Source organism: Mustela nivalis (assembly GCF_964662115.1).
Source record: "Mustela nivalis genome assembly, chromosome: 13".
Taxonomy (NCBI): domain Eukaryota; kingdom Metazoa; phylum Chordata; class Mammalia; order Carnivora; family Mustelidae; genus Mustela; species Mustela nivalis.
In genome coordinates, this window is record NC_139032.1 from 89712301 (window position 1) to 89730782 (window position 18482).

General features: G+C 50.9%; 1 protein-coding gene across 3 annotated transcripts in view; it reads right to left on the reverse strand.

Annotated features, from left to right (window-relative positions):
* The window catches only part of DDX31 (DEAD-box helicase 31), a 71571-nt gene that overhangs the window by 21612 nt on the left and 31477 nt on the right, over window positions 1-18482 (reverse strand). For all 3 annotated transcript variants that reach the window (XM_082696099.1, XM_082696100.1, XM_082696098.1), the window contains exons 15-18: window positions 15197-15247; window positions 13517-13656; window positions 8325-8406; window positions 1921-2032 (exon numbers count right to left, since the gene is read on the reverse strand). In XM_082696099.1, the coding sequence (XP_082552225.1) occupies window positions 1921-2032; window positions 8325-8406; window positions 13517-13656; window positions 15197-15247 (385 nt within the window). The remainder of the gene's footprint in view (window positions 1-1920; window positions 2033-8324; window positions 8407-13516; window positions 13657-15196; window positions 15248-18482) is intronic.

Genomic DNA, 18482 nt, shown 5'->3' on the forward strand with positions numbered 1-18482 from the left:
ACGCCTCGCTACAGCTTTACTCTGACGGCCAGACACCCTGAGACAGTCCTAGTGTCGCCAGGAGATCCAAAACACCTCTGACCTCAAAACCGACAAAAACCAACAAAACTGACAAAAATGACGGCGTGGCCTTGAGTTCTTCCTTTTCATCGCCACTTGGTCATGAACCAAAAAATCCTGCGCAACCCCTCGTGGCGCACCCCCAGCAAGCTCCCTGCGCCTGTGAACAGACGCCCAGCATCTGTCGCCCCGCCGTGACAGATCATCTACTCCTCTTGAGAGACGCGTGCTGGTGCTTCTCTGACGTGGGTCCGGAGGAAAACCCTCAGGAACTGGGACTTCACTGGAGGAAAACGCGAGCACAGGCGACTAGCAGAGCGCAGGCCGGGAGGCTGTGCGCTTGCTCTATCTCTGGTCACGGGGCCATCCCCAGGACTTCATCTTCCGTCCTACACAGCCCTGGTCTGTTCCAGGGTGATCGCAGCCACTGAGGGCTACCTGTAGGTATGCCAGGGTATACAGTAGGCACTCAGAACACGTGCCGACTAACCCATTCTTGTGCTAGATTTCCTGATGACCACAACTATCTGGAACCAGTCCCCGAGCCCTCGCCGTGGCCCCCCAGTCTGTTCTCACACCGACCATCTTTGCCAGCCTCTGTGGGCCATGCCACATCTCTGCTCCAAGTCCTGCAATGGCTCCCACGGCCCTTGGGGTCCCCCAAAGTCCTCGACAGCTTCCAAGTCTCCTCTGTTGGATGGGCCCTCCCCTCCTCTGGCCACACGGGCCTCCCTCTCCGCCCCCGAACTCCTCTGGGCCTAGCACGCCCTTCTGTCGGCAGCCCTTCTGTTAGCAGTACGTGACCCTCAATCTGCTCGAGCTGCCTTCAGAGCAAGGCTCACCCTGACCACTCACTCCTCCACCTCCCTCGCCTGCTTGTTTCCTACAGTTCTTGACACCTTTGAAAGATTTATTTATTTATTTACACTATGCTCACTGTCTGCCCCCCAACTAGAGTGTTAGAGAGGTTAGGGTTTCTGTTTTGACTCCTGATGTATCCCAAGCACCCAGAACGGTGACTAATTCAATAACTATTTGTTAAATGAACGATTTTTTTTTTTTTTTAAATTTTCAATTTCTAAAAGGAAAAGCTGATGCTGTGGCGTTCATACACTGGTAAGCCAGCCTGACATTCTTCTCAAAGCAGCAGGTAACCAGCAGAAAGAAGCAAGGGCCCAGCACGGACCTCATGTCACCGGCACATGCGACACACTCACCAGCCATGACACGCGGCACACCGCCCTAAAGAAACATCCTGCTGTTCTAAGCCCCTTCCTGCGTGAACTGCTGAGTTCCCACTAATGCCTGGTGATCCCAGGAGCCACGTTATCCAATAAGAGGGCCTGAAGAGTAAATGAACACCTCGCTCTCCGGGAAATTCCCCAGGGATCGGGTTCAAGGTCTAGGCCTTCCCTCGGTCTGTTCTCTCTCCTCCTCCTTTGTATGACCGAACCAAGACTGCTCAGGTCGGATGCTTCTGGTCCTTACCTTCAACTCCAATTTCCATGCCTACAACGGTCTTTGCTGACATGTCATGTCTCATCTATGCGGTTTTCAAAGAAACACAAAAATGGATCCCTGCGATCCAAGTCACTGGGTCAAAGTTCTCGTCCTATGTAAGCCAAGATAAAGCCTCATTTGTGTGAAACATGGGGAAGGATGAAATTAGCATTTAATATCGCTTTAAAGCCTTCTGTGCCTGCTTCTAGACCCTGTGGAACAAGGGAGGCCGAAGGCTTTTGTTGGAGAGCAGAGACCCCCAGTTGGCCTCTTACTCTTAGCCTGTCGGGGGTCTGCGGGTGGAGGTGGGACGGCGTCCTGGGGGCTGTCTGGCCACGAGCACCTACGAAATCCACCGACCTTTCTTTGCCCAGGAGACCCTGCTCTCACTGGAGTGCACGTAATCTTCAAATACCGTCTGCAGGACTGTGGCTCGTTCTCGGATTTCCTGGGGGCCGGCAGCACGGGATTTCTGGGAGGGTGGCGGAAGGATTAAACAAGAGACAGAGTCAGAGTCAGGAATAATGAAGCACTTTATAATAGATTTAATAACAGTAAAATCACCCGGTAACCACTGAGGGCCAACAAGGGTAATCCTTTCAATATTACTAGAGGAAAAACGGGAGCTCTACGGATGTTAAAGTCAAGCAGAGATGAAGATGGCTTTGTGAGGGAGAAGATCGGGTCTATTTATTTACTTGTTTACTTACTTACTCGTCCTCCTGGCCTCTTGCTCAAAATGAATGCCCACTGGAGACACTCTGGAATTTTCCAAGTCCAATCTGGGCATTTAAAACATCACTGAACACAGGCAGGTTTCACATGACTTGTGTGTCCTACCAAGGCCTTAAATCTTCCCCTTCCCTCAAGCTCCGCAGGGGAACAATGGGACCTTCTCTTTAAGAGGGCCCCACAGGGGCCTGCGTGACACTGAGCCTGTCCTTGAATTTCAGAGCGTGCTCCCTCATTCCTGGGGAGGCACAGACTTGCAGTGTTTCAGATCCACTCTTTCAGCCCGGGACCACTGTGCTGGACGCCAGGGCCCTGTCACGGAGTGGGGGGTGCTCCTTCACACCACATTCAGAGAAGACCACACTATCTCCATAGCAAACGTGACATCTGTACGCACTCAGGTTCTACAGACGGAAAACGTTAATAAAACTCATATCCTTTTCATTCTTCAAAAATCCCAGAGAAAAGATTTCCTTTCTTTATATCCCTCTAAAACTGAGTGTTGTTTCCTATATCCTTTTTTTTTTCCCCCTAAAGTAAGCTTGAAGCCCAATGTGGGGCTTGAACTCGCAACCCTGAGACCAAGGGTCACACGCTCTTCCAACTGAGCCAGCTAGGGACCCCTGTTTCCTACGTCTGAAAACACGAGTGCTTTCTACTGAACGTGAATCTGAGATCCAGAGAACCCAGATTCTCCAAACTCAACTTGGCTAATACGTCTCCCCCAAGACATCGATGCCCTCGGAGATGCTACCCAGCCTCTCCAGTAGCCAACACCCACCGCCCACATGGGTCACCAGGAGACAGTGTGAGCCCCGTCCCTGCTTCCCTTAACCCCGCAGAAGACAGGGTGTCCACACCTGTGTCTGGAGCCTGACCTAGGCTCCAGAGTCTCTTTCCCTTTTAAAGCTGCCAGAGGAAGAACAAAGGGGAGAGAAGAAAAAGCCTCATTCTTTGGGTCCACGTCCCTCTCTGTATTAATAGAGACTTTAACAACCTGAAAATGTTTTTAGCTTCGTCAAATCACTCCTGCTACCTGTTTGGTTGATGACAGTCTAGCTGATTTCATAGTACATGGTCCCCTAAGGGTTTTATCCACTCAAATGTCAAGAGGAAAGTCACTCAGGGGCAGTGTTATGAAAGTGGACATTTGCTATTGTCATTAACAAGGATTTTTTTTTTTACCCTCTTAACTGATGTGAAACGCAAACTTTTTTTTTTCTTTTTTGCTGCCCTCCTTTCGTGAAGCCACCTCAGCAATGCAACTGTCACCTTCCTTGTGTGTGTGTTTTTTTTAATATGAATGTGAAATTAGCGAGGATGCCCTTTCCCCTGGCGGACAGAATCCTCTGTTATTAAAAAGTAAAGCACTTTAATAATGAAAACTTTTTCCTCTTTTTCCTGTGTTTTAACTGTTTAAAATTAATGAGAAGGGCAGAATGGTTGTCAAAGCGATATTGAAAGCCGGGCAGCCAGGACCGAATGAGCACAAAAATCCCTCTAGAGTGTTAGATAAACAGAGCTCCAGCCCGCTCGAATCCCTCTGTTGGTTATTGTATACATTCTGTAACAGCTCTCAGAATAGATCTGAGAGCCAGGGAGGCAGAGAGGTTTCAGAATTCCAATAAAGGCCTCAAATTAAAGACAGCCTGGTGCGAATTCCAGGAGAAAATTAAAGAGACCTCAAGCTTAAGTGACAGGTGACTTGCTTCTGTGTCACAACTGTCAGGGGATTTAGTGATAATATGGCAATATATTACAAAGGGCTTTTCTTATTCCCCCTTTAGGTTTCAAAATGAGGCATCTTTTCTTTCCAACCAAAAAAAAAAAAAAAAAATTACACACACACACACATATATAATGTGTGTGTACAAGTGAAATAGGTAGAAAAAAGGCGGTAATACTAGGTTCATGCATTTGAAATGAGGAGGTCAGTTTCAGGGAAATATGAGGAAAAGTTAATGCAGAAAACACAATATACTCAGGAAAAAGCATGTCTTTCTCTCTCTACCCCCTCTTCCAGAAATATTTTAAAATTACCCCTCTTGAGAATGAGGTGTTTCTCAGTTGTCTTCCGGGGAGGACAGTCTAAATTTAAACTGAAGACAGGGGCAGAGGCAAGCACGCAGCACCAGCTCGGGCCCAGACAGGGAAAATACTGCCGTAATGAGAGTGGGTCAAAGCCCGGAGGGCGCACGAGTGCCCTGCAGGACCGGCGCGCCCACCCCTCAAAGACGCACAGACCCAGTGCTGGTTAATGGTGCTAACTGGCAACCAGTGGACCAGGGCTAGCTTAGGAAAACGCGGTTGCAACGGTCCACGCTCAGGATTCCTTCGTCCATAAAGCCCTACTGATCCCGGAGAGAAGAGACGATCAAAGGGACTGACGAAAGGGGCTGCTGATCTCATTTTAATATCTTACCACGGCCCAGGCTTTTTGTTAAGATCCGTTTACAGGCGTTTCATAGAACAAAAAAAACCTCATAGAAAAAACATGTTTGGATTGTGTGCATACTTTGAAGATGAAAATTTCACCCCTATCAAGAGGCAACAGAGGAGCTGAAGATACTCGGGCTGCATTTTTTGTTTTTTGGGTTTTTTCTGTTGTAAAAAGTTGTAGGTGGTAGCCGTGGTGGGGGGAGCGTGGCTTTTTTTTTTTTCTCCTTTTTTTGGTAAGCACATCTTGATATTGCTAACTTCTAAGGTATTTTAAAAACTAAACGGAAGGGTTTTGTTTTAATCACCTGATTGCCAAGTGGAGTTTCACCCTCACGCTTCCCTAGAACCTTCCGGGTGCTTCCCAGTAAAGTTGAAAGATCAAATTTATTCTCTTTGTAGGTGGGTGAGGATTCGCACACCCAGACGTAGCCATATATATTTCATACACCTAAATATGAAATATACATTTTACAGATGCTTCACTCACTCTCTTTCTGTTCACAGAAGCCCAAAAATGTATGTGCCAAAGGGACATTTACAATGGACTTCAACCGAGCAAGGAGAAGAGGGCCTTATAATGAGGTGTCTGGCTATGTGTGTAAAAGGCCTGTTTACTGAGCTCACATTTATCTGTCTGATGCCAGTTCATGTGTTAGACACAACTGCCCAGATCGCGAACAGCAATTAAAACATACTGTATTTCTTACGAGAAACGGTACTACAAGTTGTACCTAGCACCCACTTTATTCGTCTTATTATTCACACGGATCACACACGTAAACCCCTCTTCCAGGCTGTAGATCTGTGTGATAATTAGGAATGCAGTCAATTTCATTTAGTTTCTCTTTGGCCTCTGAATTCAAGTTAACTGTGGTTAAACAAGCCAGGTTTGCATCAGCGGGACACATGGGACCTAGTATGATTAGTATTCTAAGCTAACCAGTTATTTTGGTATCAGTGAAAGCCCAACCTTGCTGGGCCTTTTTTTCCCCTTTTTTCAAAATATTTTATTTATTTATTTGAGAGAAAGAGAGAGAACAAGCAAGCACAAAGAAGTTGCAGGGGCGGGGTGGGGGGGGAGGCAGAGGGAGAAGCAGGTTCCCTACTGAGCAGGGAGCCTGATGTGGGACTCAATTCTGGGACCCTGAGATCATGACCTGAACTGAAGACAGATGCTTCCCTGACTGAGCCACCCACGTGCTCTAAGCGTTTTTTTGTTTTTAAAAACGAAGTCCACCACACCTTAAAAATATAAAAATATGCTATTTGTCCTCCTCCATCAAGGCAGGAGCTTGGGGCTGGGACAAACTGACAGGGCCCAGAAGTGCATGGAGTGTTTTTTGCCGAATTTTAGGTCAACCTCATAGGAACCTTCAAGATGGGCACCCGTGTTCTCAGCTTACAGATGGGAACACTGGGGCTGTAGAGATGACAACCTGTCCCAGGCTGCAGAACCACCAGCTGTGAGGCAGGGACTGAAACCCAAGTCTGCCTGCCTTGGGGCCCCAGCTAGACTTCAAGGCTGGCCTCACGCCCAGGAAGGGACTTACAGGGTTGGGAGTGGGGGGTGGGGAGGCGTCAGAGCACGAGGCCATGGGAGGGCGCAGGTGGAGGAACGGCCGTGGCCGTGGCTCGCTCCTGGAAGAGAAGAGGGCACTGAGGCTGCCCTGGCCCCTCAGGGGGGAATGTGCGTCCCATCCACAGAAGCACCTGACGATCAGCAACCCGGACAGAACTGGTGTGTGCCCAGTTCGGGGACAGACGCCGACACCAGAGCCGGTCCCAGGAAGTGTAAATAAAGATGAGACGGGACTGAGACTTCACCGTCTCCTTCTGTGGCTTCCCGGTTGCTCTTATTTCTGGGGAGCAGACAGATGCTAATGTTGCAGGCGACACAGCAGAAAGCCCTGGGCTTCTTGTCACCGAGTCTGAACTCGGAATCCCGCATCTGCCACTGACTGACGATGACGACGGACACCCTTCAGACCTGTGTTGGGGTTTTCAGGTTCTTTCTCACTCAATCCTCCGATCTCCTCGCGAGAACAGGAACATGACGTACGAAGACACTAATGCTTAGGAGGCTCTAGTCCTTGCCCAGAGCCACGGAGCTGGGAACGGGGATTAGGAATCCGACCCCGAGGCTGTGCCCTTCACCTCTCCACTACGCTGCCTGCAGGAAGGGTTCCCTGCCTCCCCCACGCTGCCCCGCGCCTGTAATGAAGTGTCCAGGGGAACATGAGAAAACCCGACCTAGAAGCATGCAGAAGAAGTGTGCCAGGACCAATGAGAGTCTGTTTTTTGACTGGTCCCCTCCCCTGACAACAAACGATTACTGTGGAACGTTTCCTGATGAAATACCGCTTAAAGCAACTGTTGATCGCTGGAGTCTTGCTTAACTGCTTCTCTCGCTTGCAGGGTTCTCTGCTGCGGTGGCACTCACTGACCAAGTCTCACCGCAGTGACGACGATGGCTAACGTGACCCGAATGAACAACCGTCTAGCTGTGCTGCCTCGGTCTCGGGAGCAGTAAGGGAAGCACGCTGCCACAGCGGGCCAACCACGTGCTCCGAAGTCAGGCGCTCTAGGCCCTGTCCACTCACCGAGGACGTGGGACAAGAGCACCCGCCTGCCGGGGCCGCTGGCAGGAGTCAATGGGCCCTAGTGTGTGAAGAGTGCGGCAGGGCCCGGGACACGTGCTGGGACTACGTCCCTCTGCCTTTTCTAGGATAAGCTTCCTCAGGTTCTCTCTGGAACAAGAGGACTAAAGTCAGGGCCTGTCAAACCAGGTCCCAGCCTCAGGGAGAAGATCGATCCAAATAAAGACACCTCTTGACACACAAAAGAAACTCTTACCCCTCATCTATTTGCCTCTAATTTTCCAGTCTATCCTTAGGCTTAAGAAAACAAATGTAAAATATTTAAATAATTAATATCTCATAGACAAAACTGTATCCAGCAACATTACATACACGTGTCTGTGACACGTGTGTCTCCTGGGCACGGGTGGGGTGGGGTGGGGTGGGGTGGGGAGCAGCATCCGAGCAGGGGCCCAGCCGCAGAGAAGCAGCAGGAAAGGATGCCCCGGGTCTCTCCGTGGAACTGCCTGGATAACACGGATTTTTCTCCCTGAATCTCAACGTTACTCCTCTTCGGAGTGCGGCACCCACACTAAAATGGATGAAGCGGGGTGTCTGAAAGGAGACACAGAGAGATCTCGTTCTTCCATGTTGTCTTGGGCCAATGGGTCCCATCAGTTGTCCTCACTGATAATCTGGACAGGGACCACCAGGGCCGAGCATGTAACCCTGCCCCAAACTCACTCTAGGCCAGAAGGAGCCCTCCTTGCTGGGAAGCCTGCTGCGGCCCGGCGGACTTCCGGAATGGACGGCAGCCCATTAACCGGATGAGACCAGCAAATGCATCCGGAGGCAAAGAGAAAGAACCACAATCAAGGTTTGGTCTCCCTTAATGTTCATGGTCCCTTCGATGCCTGCTTGACAGAGGAATGAACTGTCCTACGCACACAGTCTCCATCACCCCAAATCAAGAAACGAGTGACGTCTGTTCACAAGTACAATAAGTAAAAAACTCACCTGGCTTCCCCACCGGCTCCCTTTGAAACAGTCGTCCCTTGTCAGAACAGACAAAATCTCTTCCATCTTCATCTCAGACACGCTGTGAAGGGAAGAGCACATCGAGGTAAACTTTCTGTTCTTCCAACATCTGGAATCTTGATGCATAAAACTGGCCTGTTCTCCAGCTAATTGGATATAAAGCAGAAGCTACACGTTTACAGGAAATAGTTTCCTAAGCCTTCAGAAGGAGTCTAGAATGAAGGGATCTCTGTGACACGTCAGGGACAGATGGGGTCATACTTCCAACACTCTCCATCTTCTCTGATGACTTACAAACAGCTTGCATTTAGAGTCTCTTCTGTAGGGATCACGCCATTTTTTTTTTTAAAGATTTTATTTATTTATTTGACAGACAGATATCACAAGTAGGCAGAGAGGCAGGCAGAGAGGGAGGGGGAAGTAGGCTCCCTGCGGAGCAGAGAGCCCGATGTGGTGCTCGATCCCAGGACCCTGAGATCATGACCCGAGCCGAAGGCAGAGGTTTAAGCCACTGAGCCACCCAGGCGCCCCGCGTCATTGTTTCTTAATACATCTCAACATGGAGGCCTGCTTATTTCTAGACTACCTTGACTTGGGCAGAAGAAGAAATTAAAAAAACAAAAACAAAAACAATTCTGATAGTCTCTTTAGTTTTAGACTTTAAAAAAAAGCCAGGGGTGGGTCCAGGTGGCCAAAGGTTCTTAACCACTGGGGTCAGCTCCTCAGGGAAGGCTGAGCAGTGAGCCCACAGTACCAGAGCTCTCTTCTCCACCCAGAAGGGTGTCTACCTTCTCACCTCTTAATTATTAGGGGTGGAGGACAAATGACCTCTGACGGACCCAGAGCTGTGGACAAACAGCTGAGATCACAGTTTGGGCTTCTGCTGTGAGCAGAAGCCACCCTGAGCCAGGCGAGGAGGCCCACCCTGCCTCGTGACGGGGTGGGGAAGCCTCCGCGTCCCCCACATCCTGTGACGCCACGGCACTGAGGCTCGGGCGATGCGCGCAGATTCAGGTATTAGGGACTGAGGAAGAAGCAGGAGCTGCTGAAAACATACTTCTCAGGGAGGGGAAAGAAAAAAAAAAAGGGAAGGAGGAGTTCCGGGGAGAAAAACAGATCATAAAAAGATAAATGATTTCCTTGTATGTTGTTTCTTTTCTTTTTTTAAAATGTAACAGCAAATTAATACATGAATGGCAACCTCTCACGTGGGAGAAGATACCCCCCCTTCCCCCAAAGGTTACTCTGACAAAGCTATGAATGAAAATGTCACGTCTCTGACAGCGATTACCTGAAATGTGTCACCGCTTCCCTGAGCCCCCCAGCCCCCGCCCCGCCACATTCTCTCCGCTGCCAGCTCGCAGGTCTATGGAAACGTGAAATCTTTTTACAGCAGGAGTCAACCGGAGAAGGCAGAGCAGGTACCATGAGGGTAGCAGTTTGGGGGAAAGGGCTCATGATTTCATGGAAAATCTATTTTTCATGTGAGAGAGCAAAGCTGTGGCTGCCGAGCTTGCTTCTTGTTGATGCCTGGAAATCTGAAGGTGAAAACACCGCCAGGCCTCTCCTTCTCCTTACCTAGCGGACCTGCCCCTACCCGTCACTTCTTTTCTTGAGGGGAAAAAAAGGAAAAGGAAAAGGAACTAAAGACCTGGGGGCGAGCTCTGGAAGCAGGGAGAAGGAAACAAAGAGTGAGGCCGTTCAGAGACGGGGATACAAAGAACTGCACACGCCACCGCGGCCGCGCGTTCTGGAAGGAGGGAGGCGCTGACACCGCGGCCAGGCCCGGCCCCGCTGTGTGTGTCCACGTGACAGCGCGGGGCGCCCAGGCACCGTGAGTGCGCGGCAGCGGACAACGGACTGCAGTGATTTACAGTTTAAAAGGGCCTCCCTCCTATTCTAAGAAATCGCTGCTTCTGAGGAACAAAGCCAATCTACTCTGCTTGTTTATGGTTCTATCAACAGATCGGATCCACCCTGCCTTACTAGGAAAAGAGATAGAAAAATAAATTCAGGGAACTGCCTCATGCCTGATCTAAGAAATACACGTTTTGATGAAGCATTTACATTTTAATAAACCAATGACGACTTTCATTAGAAACACGTTTAAAGGAGAAGCGGAAAACAGGGAAGAAGTTGGCAAACACCAGGAAGTCAGAAGGATGCACAAACAAAGTCCTGGGCATCTAGACAGAGGTGGCAACGGCCCAGGGCGCCTGTCTCTTGCCCCAGCTGCTAAATGACACTGTCAAGGCGAGTTCCACAGTGCGCGGTGTACGAAGGCAGGCGGCAATTTGCTGTGATGGCCCTTGCTGCCGTGAGCCTCGGCCTGCCTTCCTGAATCTCCGCTCCAATTCATCAGCCTCCCGGCATCCTGCCGCCTGGCTCCCTGGTTCTCAGGCAACACACACACACACACACACACACACACCTTTCTTCTCCATTTTTCTTTTATTTTTCTCCTTTTTAATATTTAGCAGTGTACCTTTTGTATTCCAAAAATGCTCAAGTCTGCTTCCTTCCATGGCACACTTTGTAATCAGGTCTTTTTACGTTTAACTTTTTTGTGTTAAGTCGAGATACCCAACATCTAGCCCTTCCTCAGAAATCAAGAAGCATGAGCCAAGGCTACAGAGTAACTCCGACTAGTATTTCGGGGCGGTGGGGGTTGTTGATTACATCAGGCCCACAGAGCAGTCAGTGGATGAGGAGCACAAAGTTCACGGGGGGCATTTTCAGGACAGAAACGAAAAGGACTCTGTGCCGCGGGAGTGGATGGTCTCTCCACAAGAGACCTGACTCTCTTCCTCTGGGTACTTCTGTCCTGACCTTTATGAGCTTCCCCTGCAAGCCCACTCAGAACCCCTGGGTCGCGGCGCTTCTCCGGAAAGGGCGAACGGCTGTGCTGGATCCCCCACAAACACCGCTGGCCCAGGTTGTCCAGGGACGGTCACAGAGAACGAGTGTACTTCTTGTAGCTTTAAAATACACGTGGCTCACTAATACTCAGGCTGGTGCTATTCTTTTCCCCTTTCGAATTTAGGTTTACGTTTGAGCCTTTCAAAGCCGTCAGCCTGAATGTGTATTAAAGACAGCTTGAGAGCAGAGAGGCAGAGGCACCCAGGCGCAGGCTGTGGGCCTGGGCAATATCGCCTGACTTCATGACGCAGGCACCCACTTTCCTGAGCTTATCAGGTCCCGGTGACTGAGCCCAGGAGAACATCCAGGAGCTGAGGACAGGAAGGAACGGAGAACACGGATCTGTAGGCCTGGAACAGAAGGTGGGGGAAGACAGCTGAGGGTAAAAGGCCGCCGAGGCGCAGTGACGAGAAATTCGCCTGTGGATGCTGACACCGGCTCCGAAAACACTTTTTGGAGGTCGACAAGTTCCCATGCTCGAGGAAAAGAGTCGCAGTGCCGTGACAGGTTCCCAGCCTGTGAGGACGCGGTAGGGAAAACGGGAGAAGGGGCTAGTCCGTGGGTTTTCATTCCACGCCTCGGTGTCTCCGGCATCCGGCTGCCCAGTGGAGGGCTGTCCTCAGGCCTGAAAGCACCCACAGAAAGGACGGCCGGCCCCCCGCCCACAGGCCTGGGAAACCAGCTGGAGGAAGCTCTTGGTGAAAGGGGAGGGAACAACTGACGGTCAGCATTCCTCTTACAAGGGAGATCGAATCTGCAGTCTTCCCGAAACCAAGAGAAACCACTCTTTCAAAGTGAAATTGTTTTAAGATATTAAAGGACAGGAAAACCCAAGCCGGGATTAGTTGAACCCACTCAAAATCGCCACCAGGCTCATCAGAAGTGGGGTCCTGCCTCCCTACCACTGGAGGGTGTGCGCAGGCACATTTTCTGAGGAAGGCCCAGCTCACAGATGTTCCCACGAGCAACCCCGAGACAGCTGAGTGCTGTAGAGTCGGCCCTGGGTGCGAGGAGGGAGGAGGACGACTTTCTGTGCAAGTGCTGCGAGAGACAGGGAAAGGGACAGCTCTGCCGGTGGGGACAGGTTGGCGGGGACGGTCACAGGCAGCTCTCCGTGCGGATGGCCTGCGCTTGGTCCCCAGACCAGGTCCCATGCCACCTGTCTGGAAATCTCGGTCCAGGTGGAGAATGCTGGGATTCTGCCGGCCCTATACTTGAGAGAGAGAAGACCTCATCGTTGACTCGATGCTTCTCCTGAAAGACCGGGCTGGACAAGGTGAAGCGCTGGCATGCGAGGTGCTCGGGTGCCAGCGTCATGGCGGTCGCCAGCAGCAGACGGGCCGGCGTCCGGGCACGGCAGGAATCGTGTTCCACCCTCCTGCGCGCACACCCAGGACTCTTCTGTGCCTCCAGAAACACTTTCCACATCACTGTGCTATGTCTGAGCAGAAGAAATGATCGCAAGTAGACAGTGTGAAAACCGTACCCCTTTGGCAGCCTACTCTCCAGGCTTGTTACTTCAGCTGCCGGAGGTTGTACAGAAAACACGACGAAACACTCATTTCTGTGACGCAGGTGACTTATTCGCTCCCGGCCAGGCTGAGACACTCTTCTCCACCTCTGCTTCGCTTGTCCTTCCTGGGCGAGGTCAGGGTCTGCTGGAGGCCCCAACTGCCCTTCCCGCGGTCGTTGGGCTGGTGGGCCAGGGCAGGAGCGGGACCTCGCTCAGTGTGGCGGCTGCGCACGAGACGGTGGCCACACAGCCCGGGCTGTGAAGGGGTGCGCGCGTCTGGGCTACCCCGAAAATGTTTCCTCCCTGCGTTTATTTTCCTGAGGGAGGGGGTGCTGTGTGATGAGTCAAAAATACTACTTTTTTCAAAGACAAATCCCCTTTAAATGTACAAAATGTTGAGCATAAAAATAAAAACTGTAACTAAGGAAGGTCTTCAAGCGACTGGCTGTGAGGGCCGTGCACACGTTCCTGACAGAAAGGGGAATGAAACACAGACCTCTCTTACAGAAAAACCAGGCGCAACAGATCGCTCTGTGACTTAGTCTGGCAACACGATGAGAATTGTCATGTGCTGACGGGATGAAGGGTTTTGGTGTTTGCCACTGGCTATTCTGGGACTCATTTAGGGATCACAAGGGTTAATGGCTCTCCGTCAGCTTACAAGGCCCATCCACTGTAAAGGCGACAGAAAGTTAATTAGGTGAGATCAGCCGAAACCCCGTTCAGGTTTCTGACTCACTTGATTTTGTGAGAAGCCAACGAGTTGACATATTCTGCCTCCGAAGGAGCCAAAATGAGCAGGCTGCTCCCATGGCAGCCAATCCGGGCGGTTCTCCCGATCCGGTGGATGTATTCAGCAGGTGACGACGGCGCGTTGTACTAAAATGGGTAACAAAAATGAAGCATTCACAGATCAAGGGATTGCCATTAATTGGAAGTGCAATACCCCTCACCTGCCTCCAGGTATCCCAAGAATTAAACCCCGGTGCTATGGTTACCCTCACGCAATCCCAAGGAGAAGTCACTCAACCCTGAAACCTCCGACTTCACTGGAAATAACGAGGCTCTGACACGCCAACGTGAACAGCGGCCAAGTTTCCGATGAGCAAGCCGCCTTCCTGTCCCAGTATCTCCTTTGTAATTTTACTTCTTCACAGGTCTCTTCACTTGCCTATCTGCATCTTTTCACCACGGTGACCGTGCAAGGTGAAGTCCGAGGCAGTGGGGCACCCTTCTGCAGGACGGCCGCGTGACCTTGGCCTGCTCCCGTGGCAGACACAGCAGTGGGCAGAGGCCACAGAGGACTGGACGGGGTCAGGAGGAAGGGGCCGGCTGCTCGGATCGGAGTTCACTCCGCACCACCTCACTGCACTTCCACCCGATCCCAAAGGCACGGAGCTGGGGGGCAGCTGAGAGGCCGGTTTCCCCCGACACAGGGACTTGCTCCTGCTCCTAAGGACAGCATTCCTGACTTGACGGACAAGGCAGACTCCAACTCAGCAGAACACATCATTTCAGATTCTCTAGGGCATTAACTTCGTCACCATGAAAAGGAATTGACCATCTAACCACGCTTCCTTTCTGTTCTTTGCTGCTACACGACTCAAAGACCAGAGGCCCAAAAGGACTGTATGGGGGAAGGGCAGGCACATGGATCTAATCCATCTGATACAGAAAAGCTCTGAATGATCAATTTTCTGTCCACCTCCTGTCCCCACTATTAAAATTGTCCTGCCTTTTTATCTTTACTTTGCTCTGTGGCCATCAGGAAAGCAGACACAATGCCTCCAGTCGAAAGGCGGCCGTCTGCAGCAAGCAGATCAGACTTCCTAGCCAGTGACAGGCATGCAATTCCACTAAAATGTGAATAAACCATGACTCACGTAAATGGGGCACGTGTCCTCTGGCCCCCACACAGAAGGGCATAAAAATACCATCCTGCAGACTAACGAAAAGAAAAAACAGAACTGAAACCACTAGACTCTAGTGCTAACACCTGTACCCTCTGGCAAAGCGTCTAAGGCTAGAGGTACGTGTAAGACGCTGTCAGGGACTTAATTGCCCCCTGCAGGTCAATGTACACGGACACGGCTCTCAGGACAGCTGAGCCATCTCCTTCTGGACACAATGAGACCTCCCAAGGGCCCTGGTAATTCCTGTTATTTTCACATTGCTGGAACTTTGTGTGTGACACGCATTAGTCTGGGAGCAGGGCAGCCGCCCCTCCCTCCCAGGACTGCTCAGGCTGGCTGGGTTCGGGAAAGCTATCTGGAGCAATGAGCAGATAAGGCTGGTTGCTGCCTGGTTACCAGGGCAACACCCAAGAGGCTAATAATAATTATTCCACTTAAAGCCAACGCATCTATTTGCAATCATGTATTCCTGCCTTGAGCTCACACCTTAACAACTAAAAAATTACCTGAACAATCCACGTGACTTGAGGGAGATCTAAGCCCCGAGCTGCAACATCCTTCAAAACAGAAAAGAATATGACTTAGGACTGAGTTTCTGAACCTTTTTTGGGCGATGGATCCGTCTGATAATCTAATGCAAACGACCAGGGCTCACCACCCCCAGGGAGCACAGGCGGGTGTACGTCCACACACACAGACACACACGCACGCGCACGCCCGCACACACAGTGGCATACAACTTCAGAGACCCACTGAAGTCCATCTGTGCTCGAAAATTCGAACTCAGGGGTAAGTTCTCCAGAACCTGTTGGTCAGGCATCACCACCCACTCTACTAGAACATAAACGATTAGCCCGAGAACTGAAGTCACGATCAGTTGTGTCATGTAAGAACTCTGGAAACTTCTAGCATGTATTATTATTTTCCCATTTGCTCTACAATCTATGCCTTCGTGGGTTCTTTCCCCGGCCCCTTACCGACTGGCAACGCCGGACAACAACATGGCTTTGAGACGTGTGGAAGGTCACCCCAAAGTATTCCCTTGTGGGGGGGAATTGCAAAGTCTTACTGGGGACTTCTCAGCCTCAAAGAGCAGCAGAGACCAAGTAACGTCCCACTCAAGGAGCACAGGCTCTCTGCTCTCGAGCGTCTGCCTGACCTTTGTGGCAGGGACTGGAGAACGGGTATCTGCCGGTGGTTAGGGACAAGCTGATGCAGGGCATTCACATCCAAGCACGACAGTCCTAACACGGTTATCTGCAGTCGGCACGTCCTGAGCACCGACTGCGCACTGGCACCGCGAGAGCTTCACTGTTTACCTCAAGGGCTCTTCCCAATGACTCTGCAGCAAGACGACCCCTCCCACCTGATGGACGGGAAACCAAGGTTTGGAAAGACGAGGCAATCTGTCCAGAGACACACAACTAAGAAGCAGAGGCAGCCCTCAAATCCAGGTCCACTTCACTTTTCCAAGGCCATATTGTGCTATTCTTTCATCGAAAAAGATGCTGCACCCCTCATTAGCTCTTGGTGGGAACGCAAAATCGTCTAAAACCCTCCCGTGGGAAGTCCGGCAGGACCCAGCGAAACTACAGATGCACTGGCCCTCTGACCCAGGTGCAATCTCACTTCTAGAAATCCATCCCAAAGACACTGGCAAAAATACAGCATACTGCATACACAATGCTACTCATTTTGGCAAAATCTGTAACTGCAGGTGTGGAAAAGTCCCAGCGTCTGGCCAGAGACGGGCGGACTGAAAGACCGTCCCACGGAGCCCCTGCAGCAGCGTGTCCCACGGCTGAGATGGGAGAGGGGTGCCAGCGTACGGACACGGAGAATCTACCATCCGTTCTGGGGTGCAGAGCAGGCCTTTGTGTGAGAAATGAAGGAAATACAAATGTATCTGCTCACACTTTGAAAAATAGTAACGGAGGAGAAAAGCCAAAAGCTCAGAGAACGTTACTTGCAGGGGACAGGACTGGGGGCGGCAGACAAGGGCGGAAGCCGCACATCCTTAAAAGGACTTGGTAGTTTTGATGGAGAAATGGCGTGAATGTGTGGACATCACTGGAGAGGCAACGGGCTGTGGTGCCGCGGGAAGGACGCGTGCGGCCTGGGGTGTATTCTTGCCAAAAACCAGAGCAGATCTAACCAGGTACAGAGTCCCAACTCCTAGTCCACAGGAGGTGTGGGGGAGGCAGGAGGACGTTGGCCCAACAAGAAGTCAAATCTGGAACGTGGAGTATTTTAAAGCAGGGACAGCCTGGTTTCTTCCAGAAAAATAATCCAAAGAAACAAAGAGGAGGGTACCAGAAAACAAGACATGAGAAGCGTCGGCGGATACACGGAGAGAGGAACGGAGAGATGGCCGGGGAGCCCACGGCTGGAAGGAGGTTCACCGGAACTACCCCCTGCGGCTGGCTCCGGGTAGAAGGACTGGGGTGGTTTTCACGGTTCTCTTTGTGTTTTCCTGTACTATTTGCCCATTATTTCCTCCCAAGTTTTTATCTAGAAAAATTTAAACCCCAAAGTTGGAAGAATAGTACAGTGAGCTCCCACGAATCCTTTATCCACATCCAGCAACCCCTAGTCTGTGCGCATCCACCTTCTCTTTCTTCACACATACTCTTCTGAGCCCTTCGAAAGGAAGTTGCAAATACCACTGATGTTTTATCCCTAACTACTTTAGCATGTTACCTCCTAAGTAAAAGGACATTCTTCCTCACAAGCACAATACCAGCATCATACCTAAGAAATTAAATATTAAACTTTTTTTTTAAAAGATCTTATTTATTTGACAGGGAGAGCGATAGAGAGCACATGCACACAAGCAGGGGGAGCAGCAGGCAGAGGGAGAGGGAGAAGCAGGCTCCTCACTGAGCAGGGACCCTGATGCGGGGCTCAATTCCAGGACCCTGGGATCAAGATCTGACCTGAATGCAGACGCTTAACCGACTGAGCCACCCAAGTGCCCCAAATAACATTATTTCCTAACAATCACCTCATATTCAAATTTCTCCAAAGGCACCTAAGATTGATTTTTGTAGTTGTTTTTCTTGCCCAACTCAGGAACTGGCTCACAGATCACACATTCTGCTTTTATTAGCGCCACCTCTCACCTCGACACTTCCATAATCTAGAATGATTTCCCTGCCCTTATTATTTAGTTATGTGGTTTTTTGACAACGCACTTTTGAAGGAGTCCAGGTGTCCTAAAGGACGTCCCAGAATCTGTGTCTAACTGTGTCCTCGTGGTAAGATCCCGGTGAAGCTTTCCCGTGGGTGTGCTTCCCAGGACTGGCTGCCAGGAGAGGCCGAGGGCAGCCTGTCTGGCACTGGGGGGACTTGTGCGTGGCCCCCCAAGGAAGTGGCACCCATGTGAAGGGACCTCTCTCCTTTGCAATGATCAGTAAGCTAGGGAGTAAAACTTGGAGACTGCTTCCCAAAACTGTTTGCCCAGAGGCTTCGGTGTCTACTGCCGCTGCCTGTCCACATCAGCGACTGCCCTGGTGGCAGCAAACGGGTCACTTCTGAAGTCTGTCATTCCCTTCTTCCACTTATTTGTTTATCTATCTATTTATTTATTTTTAAAAGATTTTATTTGAGAGAGAGAGAGCATGAGAGCGAGTGAGCATGGAGCAGGGGAGGGCTAGAGGGAGAAGCAGCTTCCCCCCTGAGCAGGGAGCCAGATGCGGGGCTCCATCCGGGGACTCCGGGATCATGACCTGAGCCGAAGGCAGTCGCCCAACCCACTGAGCCACCCAGGTGCCTCTCCTTCTTCCATCTACT